Genomic DNA, 20,783 nt, shown 5'->3' on the forward strand with positions numbered 1-20,783 from the left:
GGAGGTGCTCTAACAACCTCTCTAAGGCCTGGCCTCTTATACCCTGGTTTATGACATATGACCTTTCTTCATTACAATCAAGACATTGTGAAGCAAGGAAAAAGACATCCCCGTAATCCTCGTGTCAATCCCACCCCACATATATCCACAATAGAGGCCCTCACCCTGCTGACATCAGGAGGGGGTGTTATCGCGCAGCTGAGTGTTCCGCCGATTCTTAGGATGTGTGCGCCTGATCGTATTCCAGGGGGTGGGGAGGTCGGGATCAATAGTGGGTCCTTTGAAGAGGAGTGACTCCATACAATAAGGGGCAGTAAACAGTATCTCCCGGCTTAGGCGATGGCCTCGGACCTGTGTGGACAGTCAATCGCAGAGGGAGGGTTTACCAACAGAGGGGTTATTCATGAAAGGAAAGGAGGTGTTGGTCAGGAGCGGCCGTGACTCCCAAGGACAGAGTCATGCGGACTTGTGCATGTGAGGGAGGGGACAGCCAGGGTGCGCAGAGGGAGAGGGTCATTTGAGAGTTGGGGGGGGGGTGTTCAAATGCGCGCAGGAGGGAAGCTGGGGATTTCAATGAGCGGGCAAAGAGGCCATGGTGCCTAAAATGGCTGTCGGGTACATGTGGGCACGGGCCTTTACTGGCGGGGTGATGCGGTCAACGTCTCACGATATTCGTGGTGCGTACAGGGAGGGGAATGGGAGAAGACAAATGAACGCCACTTATGTACATCAATTTTGTGAATTTCCACACATAGTTGGACTGAGCACAATCAACGCCTTCCCAGGTTTAGAGTAAGGGGAGTCCTGAGAAAAGGGAAGCCTTTTTTCATGAGGCCCTGGATAGCAAAGTGGGTAGCAGCCCAGTGGGACCAGCCGCCCGTAGGGGGGGCTGGTACTAGAACCAGTTTGGGGTAGCCTAGGAGAAGGGGACTGCTTATTTCTCGAAACACATCCTTGCCTAGCACACAGGCTTTCCCTAAGAGCAAAAGATCTGTGCCATCTTTGATTCCATGTAGAATAGTGCATTCTGGGGTAGTTTTCATGGGCTGACAAAGTGGGTAGGGGTGCCCCTGGGAACTTTTTGCCTATAGGTTAGGGATCGTCCAGAAGTTATCCCCAACCACTGGCTAGTGAAAAGTACAAAGCTGCAACTCTCCCACAGCTCCTCTGAACATTTTCTGGAAGTGTGGAGGAGGAACCGAAAAAAGGACTACATCTGCTGTTTGAAGTCTGTGAGGAGGCCTGAAGGTCTGCACCTTCTCTCACTTTTATCCGGGAAAAAGAAGTGGGCTTCACTGGTTAGTTGGCTGCCTTCCTGTGTAGCTAAAGGGACATAACAAGCAGCACAATGCCTTTTTCCTGTAGTGCCCACTGGACGAGTTGCAACTGAACCCGGACTGGACCCTCCTGATGGTATCTGCTGGAGTGAGATCTGACCCCTGAGTGATAACCCTGAGGTCCTGAGACCTGTGGTTGTGTGTAGCTGGACTTTACAACAATCTCGGAAAAGTGGGACTTGGAAAAATGTTGCCTTCCAGGCCTCCATAGGACTGACCACCAAGTCAATCCACCCAAGAAGCAACCTCTCTGGTCAGGAAAATCAGGTTGTACACGCTCTGATTTTTTGTTTTTAATCTCATTATTTATTGTTTTGGGATAGTATACCAGAACAAGATCTGGCATCACAATGTTGCATAATTTAATACAAGGTAAAAAAGAGCAGCACGAAAATACTCACATAGAAGTAGCCACTACCTGGCCCCATGCTGGAGAGGGGTAATACAAGTACATACACCATATTTTCTTGTGTTTTCTTTGGGAGGGGGGACCCACAGATTTATACATATGTTGTTTACCATAGTGCACCAATCCCTTCCATGTATCCCTTCTTGCAGTGGGGGACCCTTAGTTTAGCCCCTATGTAACGGTTGGCGAGTAGAAGTCCTAGTGCCAGCAGGGTTCTTGTGGCCCGCACTACTCGGAGCTTTTTGCCACCTAAAAATTGAGTTCATTGAACCCCCATTGTAAAACTTTCCCATTTCGGTGCAGCCTTCCCAGACACAGCCTGCAGCCTTTTCCTACTGGAGGATTCTGAGCTCCAAAAAATGAGGCTAAGTCTCAACAAAGAAACTTTGACCTGCTGAAGGTTCAAAAAGTATCCGACCAAGAAGTGGACTTCCCTGTGCTCGTAATTTTACCTTTTCCCACCAAAGCCAATACCATCTTCCAGTGGCTATCCGGCATTAAGAGGACTTCCTCGGTTACGATCTGCAACCTTGTCCTGGTGTAGGATTTCGACTTCCATTTCAGAGACTATGTCAGTACGTAAAATATTTGACCAGGATGAACCTGCTTGGTGTATCCAAACTTTGCTCCATAATAATCAGGCTACAATTGCACATGGGTCCTGGTCACATGCTAGCAGTATGTTCTATTGGCGCTTTACTTTTTTCTGTGCTTTTTCGCTGGTTCCCCTGATTCAAATATTGTCATTTTGATGTCATTGTATTACATTTTACACTATTTTTTTATAAATGTGAATGGGATTTGTTTTGTGTTGTGTTGTTTTGAATTTTCAACTGTTTTGATACTTCTAAATGCTTTACACATTTTCTCTGTTAGGCCTGTTTGTTTTGTGGCCATCACTACCAGGAGTTGGGATCTGTCTCAAATTACTGAAACCCTTGCCAGGACCTAACAAATAATTGACTTGATTATTTGTGGTTGGATAGAATCCACCATAATTAATTATTCACTTTTTTCACTCTGATTCTGAGGGTTCTTGCAAAAGTGAAGAGAGAGAAAGCTCACGTGGTCGTGCTCTTTCAGCCCCATTTCTTTAGGTTTTCTCTTCTTAGTCAGAAATCTTAGTCAGAAGGCGGAAGGTCATAAATGAGTTTTTCCAATTCATCCTTCTCCCTTCAAGTAGCCAAATAATAGCCACAAAGTGCTGTCGCATCTCAACTTGCCGGCCTCAAGGTTGAGAGGCTAAGACTGCAGAAGAAGGGTATATCTAGGTGGATAGCTATTGTGGTTCAGGTTTCGATTAAATCTTCTACATTGGGGTTCCTATATTAATCATTGGTCATCTAACTAGATAGTGCATCTATAAAAGGATAGATGGAGTTTCATGTATGGAAGTATGTATTCTCTCCTTGATAAGCAGTGAGTTTTCTTTCAGGTTAAGAGACTACTCTCAGAGTCCAATTGGCAGTCGCTAGCCCCAAAGGGGAGTTGGCCTTTTGGAATATTAACCCCTTGCGTGCGGTGGGAATTCCCCGCCCATGCTGACTCCGCCTTGCGCGGGCGGAGTCATGACGGAACGGTTCCGTCATCAGCACAGCTCACCCGTAGCTGATGACGGAACCGCTCCGTCATCAGCATGCAAGGGGTTAAGTAATCAGATTGCTGAACGTTTTCCTTCTGTCTCATCCTGCAAGGAAAAGTTGGTTCCTGATCTTGGTTCTTTCTTCTCTTGAACTCTATCCTTTTGAACCATCGGAAACAGTTTGTCTTTGCTTTGTTACCTGCAAAGTGACTTTTTTCTGGTGGCTTTACTCCAAAGATACTGGGCAAACTAACTTCACTTTCATCTGGAATAGCCTTTTTGCAGGAGAGAGAATTCTTTGTTTGTCAACTTTGGACCTTTAGGTTTACTATCCACTATTCCATCTTTGATGCCTTGGGCTCGCTCAACAATTTCTTGTGCTTACAAAGAAACCCACAAGCCTTGTCGAGCAGGGCTTCAAGGCAGGTTAACCCTGAGCCAGGTGAGGTCTGAATCATGAGCGAAAGTTCGGGGTTTATCGAAGTTGGAGATCCCTAGAGCTGATTTTTGGGCATTTCTTTATTTATTTTTTAATTGTTATTGTGTCCAATGCGAATATCCTTTCCGCTACGACCTAAAATAACACAATTTCATTTATTTAATTTCATAATACCAGAAAATAAAGTTTGGTATTAAGTGAAGTGGCCTTAATGAAGGTCAATGGGATCATTCTTAAAGCATTCTCAGCTCTAATTGCTAGTTTGTTGAAGTGTTCCTCCTGGAGTAATGACTGGCACAAGGGACGTGAAGTTTCAATGTCTTACTGGTAATTCAATTACTCTGAGTCCATTATTCCTCGTTCCAGTAGTTAGGACCCACCCTCCTGCCTTGTATTTGGCACTTTCGGGCTAGCCAGGGAGAAACCTTGGAGCCTTCTAGTCCGTCTTCCAAGTGGCCCTGTCTTTAATTCACATGGGAGACATTTCCATTGGTTTGTAAAAAGGAAATAGGATAACGGAGTCTGTAAGAGGCTCTCTTTACTGGAACGAGAATAATGGGATCCGAGTAATTGAGGTTTGCTTTTTTCAAATATTTAAAAAAAAAATGTCAGAAAAAGACGTGAGATATGGGGCACAATATCAGACTCTCCAAAAACGACTACAATTAATTTGGGTACAGGAAGATGCCCATTATTTAAGATATTAAAAATGCAAGCGCTATCAAAAATGATACCGTATTATTAATAGATTTTAAATGGAAGGGTAAATGTATTTGCTATGATGGAAAGTTGTTTTTAAAGAAGCTGAGACGAGCGTTAACAAATCGTAGTGTGTCGACTCAAATTTAGGTATAAATACTCCATGCGGCAAAGAGCTGTCACATAGCAAGTGCCACAAACTGCGCATGCTCCCCTAGGCATGTGGCGTGCCTTAGCATGCTGCTACTGCTTCCTTTACCGGTGGGTAGAGCTGTTATTGGATAATGAGTGTGTGTGCGCGCGCGTGTGGCAGCGGCAGCACCTCTCCTCTCACGCAGATCTGATTGCTCCTGCATTCCCTGCCGCTGCTCGCGCTATGGACAGCACCCTCTGTTGATGGACACCTGCGCACCCCGGATTTTGTTGGTGCAGAGCCCTGGGCAGGAGCTGGTTTGGCTGCAGAGGCAGGGAGTCTCCTGGACGGCACAGTTTATAGGGTTGCACAGGGATTGCACCCCTGGGACAGGTGATAAGGGGTGCACGGGTATCTCTTCACCTTGGGTGCCCATCGTGGTACTTAAGTGTGGATTTCTTGATATCTGGGGTACGGGGGGCGTTACCTCGAGAATGTGAAGTGAGTACCTGGCTGTTGCCAAACCTTCGACACTACCTTAGGCGCGAGGAGAGTTGTTTGCGGCACATTGGATTATTTCTGTGGTTCCCAGCTGGCATGGACATCTGACATTTGCGGGCGTCGCTTCAGGTGAATAGAGTCGACCCCCCTCGCCGGAGTGGGGGAGTGCCCAGGACTGGCCCCCTTACCCGGGCATGGGTTCAGCCCCCCACTTCTCAGCTATGGGGGTGCAGTGCCAGCAGGTTGCCTCCGGGAATCATGGAGAATGCACACGACCAGATTTGGGGTCACACCTGCGCAAAGGAGGGCGGAGGAGAGAGCGCCTCCTGCTGCAGGGCACCTTCATCTGCACCCTCCTCTTCAGTGTCTGGTGCCTGTCTAGCCTCCTGGACAAATTAGGTAAGAAAGTGCGCCACTCACCTGTCAATTAGGTAATATGTGTGTTCGTAAATGCATCATTCACCGGTTCATCCTTCCACATGTTTATTTGCCACTGATCTATTTTTCTCATTCATCCTTCATTAACGATGTCAAATATTTAATTACAAATTCCTTTATTTACTCGTTCAACTTCTCAGTTACTCCTTAGCTTGTTCATCAATTAGTATGTGAAGAAATGTGTTTGGAGATTCAAGCAGCTAGTCTGTCCTTTCCTCTAAACAAATAAAACACTCATCCACTGACTGGCTATTCATGCATCCACACACATGCCGATCCGCCCATTTTGCTACGACCACCAGGATATTTCCATCCATCCGTGCAACCATTCTCCCATCCAGTCATCTAACCATACATCCGTAGACATACATACCATTCACCTGACCACCTCCTCATACTTTATCCACCCATCCATGCATTCTCTGTTCGTCCGCTGATTAATCAAGACGTCTAGACACTCACACACGCCCTCATCCATGCAGCCTACGATCAAATTATTCATCCACCCATTCATACTCCACGATCGAAACCACGCATCGGTGCACTTTCTTGCACAACCCACTACCCCCTATCATGGTTATCATGTGGCCACACAATTCACATGCCTCTTCATCCTATGATGTATTAAACCACCCGTGCATCTATACTGTAACTCGAATATCATGATATATATTGTTGTCCAGATCCATGCATCCTAACACCCATGCATCCATGCGCGAACACATCTACGCCCCAGGGAACCCACCCATTCACACACCCCTCTGCCCACGCCCCCAGCCAGCGATTAATGTTCCCACCCAATCAAGCATTCATTCACACAACTCACATCCATCATCCGTCCACCAATGCGCCAATCAGCCCACCTCTGCAGCGCTCGCTCCCACACAGTGACCACGCTGGAGCTCCCTGGTGTCGAGGTGCGTGTGTCCACCCACCCGATCCGTGATCCACGCATGCACGCACTCACGCACACACAGATCCATCCACCCACCCACAGACCACCACGCGGAGGAGATCAGACACGACGCTGGCTCCCTCCGCGGGATGAGTAACTTCTGAAGCGCTTGTCAATAACGAGGAACATCCCTGGGTCTGTCTGCACGAGGCGGGGCACGCGCTCCTCTCTGCCGCACGCGCCCTTTGCTGCCACAGCGCTAGTGTCTGAGTTCTGCTGTTGTGCTTTGTAGCGCTGTATATTATGCACCGTCCCTCAAAGCGCTCAGAATTGGCTGAAAGGCGACGTGTTCATGCTATTCAGAAACAAAAACGAACACAAGAAGTAATCATGATACAGAGTGGTTATTACCAGCAGCACTTCTATCGTTCTTTGTGGTCTATTTATGTAATTAAAACCGCCGGTATTATTAACATCATTAGCATTGTCGCTTTTTTCTTATTAGTATTTATAGCCTGCCTTCATCTGTTAGTGGACAAATCCCGTGTAATCTGTAGCTAAGCGCCCACGCTGTCTTTATCTGGCACGGGTCTAGCGCCTTCATCTTCTGCCTGGTTTTAGTACAGATATGCAAAACAGGGAATTTTATCCTTGCATATACTTTTCTAAGACGCCCAGAAGGAATAGGCTACATGCCTGGAGAGAGTTTACCTTCAAAGTAGGGGCCGTGTGGCTCCGCAGGATAAGCACAATGACATCTTTGCATATTACTTTCAAGATGTTCTATTAAGCGACTAGAGTGCTTAGATGTTCATTGTGCTGCCCAAATTCCACCTCTAATGGTCGTCTTTGCATACTTTTCACACCAAAGCATGGGAAAGTAAAGGGCACTTTTCAAACACCTTAAGCAACATAATAAAGAAGAATTTTATAGCTCATATTCCCAAGCGCAACTGCCTCTAGGTGCTTGAACAATTGGCGTTATAATTTCTCAATAAAACAAGTTCGGTTGAGTTGTGTAACATTTATAACTTTTAAATGTTACACAACTCAACAGTACTTGGTTTATTGAGTAGAAGGATGAACAGAAGAGTTGGCCCTGCCATAATTTGAAACTCTGGCTGGCAGGTCTGCGGCAGGCGCCTAAACCACTCAATGGTCTCACTGACCTACTTTGCATTACTACCTTGGAAGGGGAAATTTAATTTTCTTGCTTTATAGCTTATCTGGGTTCCATCTTCAATTCTGACACTTGTTTCACTTCCCTAATTAGATGTACCTCTTTAACACATCCTCAGGGTTCAACAATCTCTGTCCACAACTTGATTCTTACTCAGAGGCAGTGCTTAATTTGTAAAGGAATGAGTTCCTGTGCTGTGAGAGGTAGGCGCCCAGAATTCGTAGTCTTGAATCCACCTCATGCCTCTTTAGTCCACTACCAGATACTCTCCGACCCCTTATCTCACTCTTGCAGGCTTCTGCTGTCTCTCTTTGTGAGCGTTTTAGGTCTTTCTCTTCCTCCTTCGTTCCCATATGTTTATTTTTCTACCTCTTCCTTTCAGCCAATGCCTGAAGAGGAAAAACAGGTGCCAGTCCCCAAAAATGAGTGCTGGTGTGCCTCACCGGCAAATACCGGCTAAAATTAAGGGCTGCCTGGGAGACGAACTCGGCTTAGATATCACAGAGAGTGCGGGTAGGCCTCTAAGGCTGCATTCCTTGTTAACTCCCGCCTCTCCTTAGTGCTGGTTAACAGTACATGGTGTTTGCGCCTGTTTTCTCCAGCTGCTCCCACTTGACACCACTCACTCCTCTTCTGGTGGGCCGCCACCTTCTATGGAGAGGTGAAGGTCTCTGTCCTTGGAGGGGCTCAAGGTCAGGCAGGAGATAGGTTTGGAGGTCAAAGAAAGCACCAATATCCTGCCCGCTCTCCCCTTAATGACTGAGGCAGGGCTCTGCCTACTCAAAAGCTGCTTCCCACCGCCTTACATGCTGGCCATATTCTATTTATTTATTTATTTGCAGGTTTGTACCACGCTGGCTTCGAAGGAGTATCTCAGCGCCTTTGGCTTCTACAGTAAAATTAAGAGGAAGGACTAAAGCAGCGGTTCTAGTCTACTGTTGGAACAAAAAGGTCTTCAGCATTGTTCTGAAAGGAAAGTGATCTACACAGAACCTAAGGGATATTGGGAGACTATTCCAGAGAGAAGGTCCAGCTATTGATAATATTTTTGTTCCGTGTCTGGCCTTCTTTGCTCTGGGTACACAGAGAAGGCCTTATTCACTCGATCTAAGTGTCCGGGAGGGTATGTAAGGGACAAATTTGGTGGCTTGGTCACACCAGTCAAGAGCCTGTGGAAACACCAGAAACCCGGAGCCTCCAGGCTAAACCCAGTGGTTAGGTAGCTCTGCGGGTAGAATGGCTCTGAACACTTTATACCTCTTGTATGGAGTGCTTGCCTGCCCACTTTTTCTGCAGGTCAATATTTGGATGCCAGTAGCACAACCTCACGTCTCTGCGTAAACTTGACACCTCACAGGCCCTCCCAGATGGCATGCCTGGGAACCAATCAGATAGCGGTAAGGGCAATATGATTAAAATAGGACTAGCGCTCTAGGCCTGCACCTGTATGTGCTGTGGCGTAACGCACTCTGCATGTGGAGGGAGAATGGTAAGCCTTCTGTGCCAGCTGGCCAGGATGTTATAAAACATAGCCATCATTTAACCTTTCTCAGCCTTGGCACTCGGTGCAACTGCATCCGATGCACCATCGAAACCTACGCTCCTCGCAGAGATCCAATGGGGGAGAAGTGTGTGGGGGTATAGTGAGCAGTTTAACCATCAGGCAAAAGGGACCCTTCTTACCACTACACTGATCCCGCGTGAGACCAATGCCAGGGCACCGTGTCCAGTGCTGAAGTCGGTGGGGTGGATGTACACAGCATGGAAATAAAGATGCACAGATGTACTTTTTGGCAATGCACTTTCCCCAGTGTCTTCATCTCTTCACGTCAAATCCATTTTAAGTCAGGTGCTTAGATGAACGTAGGAAGTGTATTCCTGAAGGTGCATGAATGCTCCAAAGTTACATCTGAGTGCCAGCCAGACGTACAGGGTATATTGTATGTTTTGACCACATTGTGACTCTCACTTTTGTGCGCATCTTTTCGAATCACCATCCAACTCCCTCTGTAATCAATGAATGGTAGCCTTTTTACTCGCACTTAATGTACACTTCATGCTTAGTATAGGTTTAGCTACCTTTGTAAACCATGAACATAACATATCATAACATAGCATAGCATAGCATAACATATCATAACATAGCATAGCATAGCATAGCATAACATAGCATAACATAGCATAGCATAGCATATCATAGCACAGCATAACATAGCACAACATAACATAACATAACATAACATAACATAACATAACATAACATAACATAACATAACAACATAACATAACATCATAAAACTTGTATTTGTAAAGCGCACGTTCACCCAGAAGGGTTTCTTGGCGCTTAATAACAGATGTTTATTGTGCACACTGTACTCAGACTGTTTCCTGCTGCATGCCCTACACGTGCAGAAGGATAGGATTGCCAGGGTCACAGAGAAGGGCTACAATGAGGTATTGTCAGCAGGGAGGCGGAGACTCGAGGGTCGATCAGTTATTAACTCAAGGGTGGTCATTACAGGAAGTAATACATTCCTGCAGTTGCGTGACGCTGGCACATGGAAAGGTCATGGGATCAAGGCTTGTCACGTGGAAGGGTCTGAGGAGGAACAAATAGAACTTGTTCTTGACAGGGGGTGAAGTGAATGCACCCGGGTGTCTTCAGCAGGATTATGGGTCAGTAATGATGCATTTGCATCAGCCACAAGCAGTGCTTAATTTGTAAAAGACTGAGTGTTGCTGAGTGTTGCTCTGTTCAGATGCCCACGATCGTTGGTGCCAAGGGAAGACTTGATTCCACCTCATGCCTCTTTATTTCACTACCAGTGACCCCTGACCACTTATCTCTCTCTTACATGCTCTTTCTCCTTTTTTTCTGTGTTTGTTTTTCCCTCTCTTGCTCTCAGTCAATGTCTGATACGGAAAAATAAGTACTGCTTCCTAAAAATGAGTACTGGATGGACCCACCTGCAACCGCCAGCTCAAATTAAGCACAAGCCACTTACTATGCACAGGTGCTGAATTGAAGATCGGCTATCTCTTCTTAAAACAAAGATATCTGAATCCCAAAATGATGCGAATCATAAACTAATTTATTACCCAATAAGAAGTGACTTAAACACACGGACTCACCTAGGAAACAAAAATATATTTTCTCTACAATGTTTAGGCTCCTGCCTTACTCAGGTAGTTCAAGATTGCATATAATTCTAGATAGATAGATAGATAGATAGATAGATAGATAGATAGATAGATAGATATTTCTTAACTCAGTTGAATGCTAGTGTTCCCAAGCATTTTGCACTTTGCATTTGGCACTTTAGAGCTCCTCCTGTCTGTCTTTGTTAACTTGAGGAATGATGTTTCTATTGTATGAATTTATATTTTAACTGGTGTGTTTTATGTTTGTATGTAAGACATCATGGTTTAAGTATTTTTTTATGGATCACAATGAAATTTCAATGTTTGTGAGGGGTCGGAGGGGGGGAGGGGGGGAATAGGTGGGGGTGACAAATTGCTTTGAAAAATGCACTTTGGTTGTATACTTTCGTAAAATGACAATAACATAAAACAAAGAATGCCAGTGGTCCTGCCTAGCCCCATGAACCCCTTGCTTATCAGACTCAAAATTATTTTTCTTGCACTATACAGTAGCCAAATGCGTTTCAACACGCGCAATGTCATTTGTTTTATTTATTTATTTATTTACATTACTCCGGTCGGCCGTGAGCCAGAGTTTACAACCCCCCACCCTGCCCCTCCCCCGCCCTGACCCACGGCACTCCCTCCACAAGCCGCTACTGAGATTATTAGTGAAACCAGTTCTGTGAGGGTTGAGCTTTTTCTTTAATTAGATAGTCTAATCTGTCCACTGCCCGTGTTCCAGCATGCAGCTTAGATAGATCTTCTACCAAAGTAAACTGACTAGTTTGAGAACATTTGTGACAGGCTTCAAGAAGGACTGGGACTAGCACAAGCTGGAGACTTTATATGGTTCAGACAAATAAGAGAGGTACCTCTGAAGTACATCAGTCCTCCGTTTTTTTGTTTTTTCAGTCCACATTTCGATGTGGGAGGTACATCTTTCTCACCTCACTTCACCAAATGTCTTTAACTCTGTCTATGGCCCCCCCCCCGCAAATAAAGTGGTATTAGGGCACGCCTGAAGTATATTTCAATATTTTAACAAAAGTAAACCCCAAAAACATAAATCAAAGAGATCCGATTCAGATCTGTGAAAAGATCAGGGTTGATCCCGACCGGGGGTCCTAGACGCACAAACGTGAACTTGAGGATGACGCATGCCACACAGTGGTCTGTGGGTGAGAATTCTAAGTAAAAAAACAGGGAAAAACAAAAAAATGAGGTCTGGTGCACTTTGGGGGTACCTTCCTCATTTGTCTGGATCTGTGATTAGTTTCGGGAAAATAAGATGACCCTCTGAAAAAACTTTTCATTCCCTCTTGCTTGGACTTCTAACGGTCCACAGTTTGAGGCTATGCAGAGAAATCTCAGGCTCCTTGGGTTTGATAGTGCTCACCTGCAAGCATTATCTTTGAATCCATGATAAATTTGAGATAAAAAGTCATTAAAAAGCCAACAATATGAATTGTACTATAGTTATTTTTCTAAATGTAATTTGAATGTAAATGTTATTTACTGGATTTTGCAGCAGTGTGTACATTCAGGAACGCAATATTTTTTAGTAAAAAATCTAATCATGTTTAGTTTTGACTCAGCGATGCTTCAGCAGCCAGAGGATGTTCATGCACAGCTATTGCACGATAAAGGCTTGGGCAGGATGCTTACAGGAATCTTCCAATTTGCTGCCTTCTTGCACAGTTCATAACCAATGTCGTCCATCGTGATGTAGCACACATTGCTGTAAGCATGTACCCAGATCAAGTATTTTGCAAATAAATGCTGAACAAGAAAATAAAGGCTTTACTTTGTTCTTGCATTCCTGTCACATAAACTTTAGAAAAGCATTGGCAAAGTCAATAAGTCATTTTGAGCCCTGGTTAAAGGATGAAAAAGGCCAGTTGCAGTTAAAACAGAACAAAAAGGGCTGCTTTCAGTAAAAAAAACAAAAAAACAAATGCCTCTATGAGATAAAGAATTTAATGTGCCGAGCTAATGTATGTAAACAGTGGGTTACTAATTGAGACTGTTGGAAGCCCCACTCAAATAATAAACACAATCCTTGTCAGGTTGAACCACAAGAGTCAGTAAGTAAACACGTGCATATCCAGCTGGCAGCTTGGCAAAAAAGTAGTCAGGCTTAAATTAGAGGTAATGTGTAAACGATTTATGCAGCACTCAAACAGTAATGATGTGAAAACACAACATAAAACAATTCCCACATCAATTTAGAAAAACAGAGTCAAATTTAATAAATAAATTGACATTGAAACAATGAAAATCCAATTAGTTGAACCGGAGTTATGAATTTCCAAATGGTGCGCGTAGTGGCAAAACTCTACCGGTGGAGTGGAGTTTGCCTCCGTCCCTAAATGATACACCCAAAAGCCAATAGCATGAAGTGAGAGAGCAATACTCCTCTGTGAAGGGCACACACTTTAGTCTATGTATATTTTAAAGAATCTGTCGCAATAGGCCGTGCTTACAGCTGCTCTGTTCAGCCAGACCTAAAAAGGACCACCTGCACATCCTTATTATTCCCGCCAACACTTTTTTAGGAACGTTTGTTTTAAATAAAACTACATTTGTGAATTTAAATTTTGGAAACATACACAGAAAAATCAGAATAGAAGAGGGGTCTATGCCTTATAATATAAAAGTATGACAGAGGCAGAAATGAAATGACATGAATGCTTCATGGTGAGGGCGTTCTGCAGGTATTAGAAATTCAGAGACTGTGAGAGGACATATGCAGTATTCTATCAAATTGTGGGGCTGAGGCAATGCTGATGTACATGGAAAACAGAATGTTTCATTTTTCTTCCGGTAATTTTGATTTTTCATTATAATGAATGTTCATTTGATTGTGGTTTGAGCAGCTTTTCTTTTGCGTTATTCTGTTATGACGTGTGCCACTCTCAACCTCATTTAGCTTCTGTGGTCATTGGGAAGCACCTCTCTTGTGGGGTAACCATTGAACACGATGCAAAATCCCCCTCCTCTCCATCATCATGAGATCTGTGCTCTCGCCACCAACCCAGGTATCATAGGTATCCACAGCCTCCTTCAACACTTTGAGGCCCATGAGATGTGTTATCCCATAGCCGGCATTCTCCTAAAACATGGTCCCTCTCCATCGTCATGGACTCTGTGCTCTTGCCACCGCCTCAGGTATCCACAGCCTCCTTCAACACTTTGAGGCCCATGAGATGTGTTATCCCATAGCCGGCATTCTCCTAAAACATGGTCCCTCTCCATCGTCATGGACTCTGTATCTCGCCACCACCTCATGTATCCCAGGTATCCACAGCCTCCTTCAACACTTTGAGGCCCATGAGATGTGTTATCCCATAGCCGGCATTCTCCTAAAACATGGTCCCTCTCCATCGTCATGGACTCTGTGCTCTTGCCACCGCCTCAGGTATCCACAGCCTCCTTCAACACTTTGAGGCCCATGAGATGTGTTATCCCATAGCCGGCATTCTCCTAAAACATGGTCCCTCTCCATCGTCATGGACTCTGTATCTCGCCACCACCTCATGTATCCCAGGTATCCACAGCCTCCTTCAACACTTTGAGGCCCATGAGATGTGTTATCCCATAGCCGGCATTCTCCTAAAACATGGTCCCTCTCCATCGTCATGGACTCTGTGCTCTTGCCACCGCCTCAGGTATCCACAGCCTCCTTCAACACTTTGAGGCCCATGAGATGTGTTATCCCATAGCCGGCATTCTCCTAAAACATGGTCCCTCTCCATCGTCATGGACTCTGTGCTCTTGCCACCGCCTCAGGTATCCACAGCCTCCTTCAACACTTTGAGGCCCATGAGATGTGTTATCCCATAGCCGGCATTCTCCTAAAACATGGTCCCTCTCCATCGTCATGGACTCTGTATCTCGCCACCACCTCATGTATCCCAGGTATCCACAGCCTCCTTCAACACTTTGAGGCCCATGAGATGTGTTATCCCATAGCCGGCATTCTCCTAAAACATGGTCCCTCTCCATCGTCATGGACTCTGTGCTCTTGCCACCGCCTCAGGTATCCACAGCCTCCTTCAACACTTTGAGGCCCATGAGATGTGTTATCCCATAGCCGGCATTCTCCTAAAACATGGTCCCTCTCCATCGTCATGGACTCTGTATCTCGCCACCACCTCATGTATCCCAGGTATCCACAGCCTCCTTCAACACTTTGAGGCCCATGAGATGTGTTATCCCATAGCCGGCATTCTCCTAAAACATGGTCCCTCTCCATCGTCATGGACTCTGTGCTCTTGCCACCGCCTCAGGTATCCACAGCCTCCTTCAACACTTTGAGGCCCATGAGATGTGTTATCCCATAGCCGGCATTCTCCTAAAACATGGTCCCTCTCCATCATCATGGACTCTGTGCTCTCGCCACAGCCTCAGGTATCCACAGCCTCCTTCAACACTTTGAGGCCCATGAGATGTGTTATCCCATAGCCGGCATTCTCCTAAAACATGGTCCCTCTCCATCGTCATGGACTCTGTGCTCTCGCCAGCGCCTCAGGTATCCACAGCCTACTTCAACACTTTGAGGACATGAGGCGTGTTATCCCATAGCCGGCTTTCTCCTAAAGGGTCCAGGTAACAATCACAGTCCATGGTCTAGGGAAGAGTTCCCCGTACCAAAAGCTTCAGATCTATCAAAAAGGAACCCTTATCAACAGCTGAAGCTTAACTGATAATAGCGATATACCAGATGCTGCGCATTCGTGGAGTGACCTTTTCAATACTGTCTGTCTCCAAGCTCTGGAGCAGCTTCCCAAGATCTTATCTCATTCTAAACTCTAAGCTGCAAGAAAAACGTGTCTCCACCCTAATGCACGAATCATGTGTCATAACAATACATGAACCTGCAATTTACCCCTTAGGAGAAGTTGGGAGAAAAGTTCCAATATATCATATAATAAATATCCCAAAGTCACCATTTATTCTCCTCACTACTCCATGCAGCTTGTTCTGTCTCTAGCATGATGCTGCTCTCGTTCTATTCAGGTGTTTTTTGTTTATGCATTTGTTACACATGTATGTGCTACCTTCCAAGCACTCACCATTTTTTTAGTTCAGAGAACTCTGAGGCAGTGAAGTAAACAGATATGCCATGGATTAACCAATGTGCATTAAATGCTCGAGCGCACGTCAGAATGTAGGTCAACTGAGAGAAATCCCCAGCTTAGACACTTGGTTACACCACTTCCCGATCAAAGGCTTTCAGCAAAGATAAAAAGTTACGGTCAAGTTGCTGAGTTTTCATCACTCGCCATGTCTTTCTTTATTCCCAGAAAGTGTACCTAAATGTTTGCTTTTTGAGCTGTGTTCAAGGAACACATACTCTCAGGGATCACCTGATTAATGACTCTAATGTGCCCTCGGGACATCCTCTCAATACCTTAGCTGTGATCTTTCATCCTTGCAGCAACCCCCTGCTTGGGAAGAGGTGCAGTCAATGACTTCCTCTATCTGTGAGATCTAGGGAAGGTACCCCAAAGCTTTTACTGGAGAACTCTAGCTAGAGTCAGTGTAGTTTATAGTTTGGGGTACTGCACCTAAAGGAGACACCTATTGGCCCACCAGTAGGCAACCCCTGTGTACAAGGAAAGAATCATCAACACTGGAGTGATTGTGCTACCTAATATTGACATGCACAATAGTGTGGAGAAGTGTGGCTCAATGGTTAGAGCAGCAGACCCTGATGCGGAGGTCTGGCCCGGGACCAGGGTTCAATTCCCCGCCTCAGTGGGTCTTGGGCTCGAAAATTCCACGGACCTGATAATTCTCGCCTTGGTGCCTATTCCAATCACGGAGTCCCACTCTGCAACTCTGGGCAATAGCTTGCTTAATCTCCACAACGGCCCCCACAACGCTAAGGATGCCTGGCCTCACCTTGGGGGTGCCCAGGAGTGGACGCCTCACAGGGAAAGCCAGGAGGGGTTCCACAGCGGTATTCGTACAAGCGCCTTGAGACCCTTGCGGGTGAGTAGTGTGCTATGCAAGTATCAATTTACATTTACAATTTACATTTGCATTCTAATATTAAGGACAAGGTTTCGAGGGCCAAAATATCAAAAGGTAGGTGCATATAGGGAAGCATAGATTTACTATTCCGAAGTCCACATCTACGTAGCTTGACGATATATGTACTGCATAGGTATATATACGTGGAGATAGGTATAGAAAATCAAGATTTACTTTCCTGTCAGTATTTTATTTGCAATATTTCTGGCCTCGATATTCTGATCTATCAATATTGTTAATTTGATATGCAGGGTACACACCCACTGCACCCACTGCAGTGATTGAGAACAAAGGAGCAATCGTGAACACCAAGATAATTATGTACACAGTATAATTATGAGCATCATTTTGGGCCATTATTTGCTTTTCTTAATTGGCAATTGTGAACACCTCTTCAGTTGAGAGAATTTTTAAAATGGAGGAAGGATGCTTCTCACGGAAGAAGAACAGGGTCAACTTATCTCCCACTTCTCCATCCTCCTTCCTCTCGAGGAAATTAGTTGGGTAGAAGATACACCTTCCAGACCAGTATCTCCCCCAGAAGAATTCCTGCCTAGTGGCACTCACCTATGGCGCCCCCTTAAATCATGCTGGGAACAGGATGAAGTGACATCTTTGGACAGGTGCAGGTCAGCACAGACCCATGACTGACAGGAGAGATGTCCCTTCATGGCATATCGCCCTTGGTGAAGCAGAGCTGTGTAAGAGGTGGGGGAATGTAGGAAGGGTGGAAGCCCATATGCCCTGGAGTAACCTCCCAAAGTCAAGGGCAAACATCAGAAATATATATATATACTTATCAAGATTCGTTATGTTTAATTCACTTTTTATATCACTGTATTTCTACCATTTTAACACTGGGCATGTTTCATAAAAGTTCACCAGCAGGAGTTCATGTTTTGAACGGAGTTTTATTGAGAAGTATTCGAGGGGTACTTTTCAAGCCGAATATTTAAGTGTTTTGTTCCATGCCTCTCAGGGGTCGCTCCTCCGACTAATGTTTGGAGAAGTGTGGCTCAGGGGTTAGAGGCGGCAGACCCGGAAGCTGAGATTGGCCCTGGACCAGGGTTCAATTCTCCGCCTCGGCGGGTCTTGGGCTAAAAATTCCAGACTCGATAATTCTCGCTCCGGTGCCTTCTCGACTCACGGGTTCACACTCTGCGACTCTGGGCAATAGCTTGCTTAATCTCCACAACGGCCCCTCGCGGCGGGATGCCTGGCTTTCACCTTGTGGATACCCTGCTGGGGTTGTCTCACAGGGGAATACCAGGACGGGTTCCCTAAGCAAACGCCGGGACACCCACTGCGGGTAGCTGTGCGCTATATAAGCTCAAATACATATATAAGCTCGAATACAATTAATTCATCCCACGGAAAGAGGGTGAGGAGCTGTCCAGGGTGCTGAAGCCGCTCAGGTTGTTTCCTTTCCGAAGGTTTCACAATCAGGATTGGATGAGAGCAGTACAGAGATCGTGAACATCACAGGCATTACAAGCCCGTACCAGGACCAACATGTTTGAAGTCATTAGTGTAGTTCAGATTGTGCTAAAACGTCTCTTTTTCATTATTCGAGTGGGTTTGTATTTTGTGATCATTTTAACGTGTTAATAAAGTGAACACGATCATCGGTGGCCCAGGACTCACGTTTATACCCACCAAAGTACAGAAACCAAATCTCCCAAAAGGATGGTAGGAATGGCCCTTTGCATAACAACTTCTCACTCTACTTCAGCTCCCTTCGTGCATAAACAAAGCTACACCATATGCAGGGCCACTGGAATTATGCGGTTGTCAAGAGAGGCTTTTAAAGTTGCAAATGAGATAGGAACCCTCCATATTGTGTCAACAAAATTGATAACACAGCTCAGCAATTTGACACCCTAATTACTTATTCCTCAAACAAGATTAACTTAATTTTTAAATAATTTGTGACTCAGCGGATTCATTTGAGGATCTGCTAAATTTATTTATAGAATAGACGCAAGAAACACGACTCAAAGCATGCCACAATGTGCCTTGATTTCAGAAGATGAAGTACACAACATCTCAAAAAAGGTAAAATAAGGGTTGTCTTTAGATCTGTGTCCTGCAAGAATCTTTCACATAGCCATGGGAAAATAACTCTATGCATGACTAATATTATTAATCACCCTTTTCAGACTGGAACTGTTCCCTTGAACTGGAAAAAAGCTACTGTTTTGCCAACACTGAAAAAAATCGTCTGCTGATCCTATGATCCACAGTAACTTTTGCCCATTTCATTATTGGTTTTTATGCTAAAGTGGCAGAGAAGATTGTCAACCTCCAATTATCTAAGTTTATCTTCGATAATAACAGGTTAGATGACTTTCAGCCAGGTTGTATAATTGTCAGGGAACAACAGTTGTGCTTACTGCAGTGATGAAGCTGTAAATGATCATGAATAGAGGAGGAATAGCAGCTGTCATATTCCTTGATCTGTCAGCAACTTTTGACACAGTTTGTCATTCCATCCTCATCACATGATTAAGAGAAATTGACGTACAGGCTCTAGCATTACAGTGCCTTAAGTCACTCCTGTCTAATCACTGAGCTCTGGTCTCTGTACCTCATTTTACGTTCAAATAGGTTCTTGTGAAATGGGGGGTTCCCCGGGAGCCATCTTTGAGCACCACACTGTTCAATGTATATTTGCTCCCTGAATTTGATCAGTGAGACTATTTGCAGATGATAAGCAGATCATCATCCAAATGGGGGGAGATTAACCGCAACCACAATTTAGGTTCACCAACCCTGTACAATCATTAGCTACCTGAATTAGGGAGAGTTGCTGTTAGAAATGCGGGTCCTCTAGTTTGCAATGGTTGGCATTTTTGTCCAAGTAGGGAACCTTGCTTCAAGTTAGGGTAGGGGAGTTACACCCTTACTACACAACCCCTGCCCACTTCCTAGGAAGCTTGGCATGAGCAGACAGGCTAATCTCAGAGGCAGTATAAAAAGCATTTGTGCACATATACAGTAACGTAGTGAAAATACCACAAATGGACACCACACCAGTTTAGAAAAATAGAAAATGTTTAACTCAACAAAACAAGATCAGAACAACAAAAATCCTCCATACATATATTAAGATATCACAAAAAATAGGGTTTTCACAAAAATAAAGCGTGTAGCAACAAATAGCTTCACCTGGGGCTATTAACAACATTGTGGCAGCAGATAATCCCAAAGTATGGTGCCAATCGTGAGGTGAGTGGCGTTGGGCCTAGAGTCACACGGACCCCAAAGAACAGTACCTTGGTAAATTATGAAAACAAAGACAGTGCACGTCATCGGGGAGGGGATGCTTCGTTGGAGCCTGGGAGCGGTGGTTCCTTACGACCACAGGGGAGATGAGGCATTGGCTCCTTATTGCAATGCAGAGGAGGTGAGAAATTGGTTCCTTACTGTTGCCGGTGAGGTGATGCTGTGGTGGCGTTGAGGTGTCGGCTCCTTATGATGATGCTAGATCGATGGATTTGGGAGGTCACCCACGTCAGATATCGGCTCCGCGATGACGAAGCACTGGCATTGGTGAGGTCGGGGCTGCGGTGTGAGCCGGGCGGTGCGTTGTGAGCATCACGAGGGGTGCCCTCGGGTCCAGTGCAGGCAGAGTCCTCAGTGACGGCATCAGAGTAAGTAAGTTGTGACATTGGTAAGCATCGGGCTGTGGTGTAAGTCAGGGCAGAGAGTCGTGGACTTCATGAGTGGTGCCCAGGGCTTCGTTGCAGGTCGCAGAATCGCTTTCGGCATCTGTGTTGCTATTTCCCTTTGTGGCAGCTGAAACAGCAGTTCCAGGTGCAGGAGGACAGAAGAAATTAAGTCTTTGTGTCCATCAAACTTTAGAACAGGAGGCAAGCTCTACATCAAGCCCTTGGAGTCTTACCCTCTTCTTGCAGAAACAATCACTGCAGGCTAACCTCACACAGTACACAGCAAAGAGGCAGTACTTCTCCTTTAGTTTTACCA

General features: G+C 45.3%; 1 protein-coding gene across 1 annotated transcript in view; it reads left to right on the forward strand.

The window, feature by feature from the left end:
* The first annotated feature begins 4,853 nt into the window (after window positions 1-4,853).
* LOC147690097 (sodium/potassium/calcium exchanger 4-like) overlaps window positions 4,854-20,783 on the forward strand; it is a 609,516-nt gene continuing 593,586 nt past the window's right edge. The window contains exon 1 of the mRNA XM_086936639.1: window positions 4,854-5,499. Coding sequence (XP_086792765.1) covers window positions 5,295-5,499 — 205 coding nt within the window. The 5' untranslated portion in view covers window positions 4,854-5,294. The remainder of the gene's footprint in view (window positions 5,500-20,783) is intronic.

Source organism: Lissotriton vulgaris, chromosome 9, assembly GCF_964263255.1.
Source record: "Lissotriton vulgaris chromosome 9, aLisVul1.2, whole genome shotgun sequence".
In the NCBI taxonomy this organism is placed as follows: Eukaryota; Metazoa; Chordata; class Amphibia; order Caudata; family Salamandridae; genus Lissotriton; species Lissotriton vulgaris.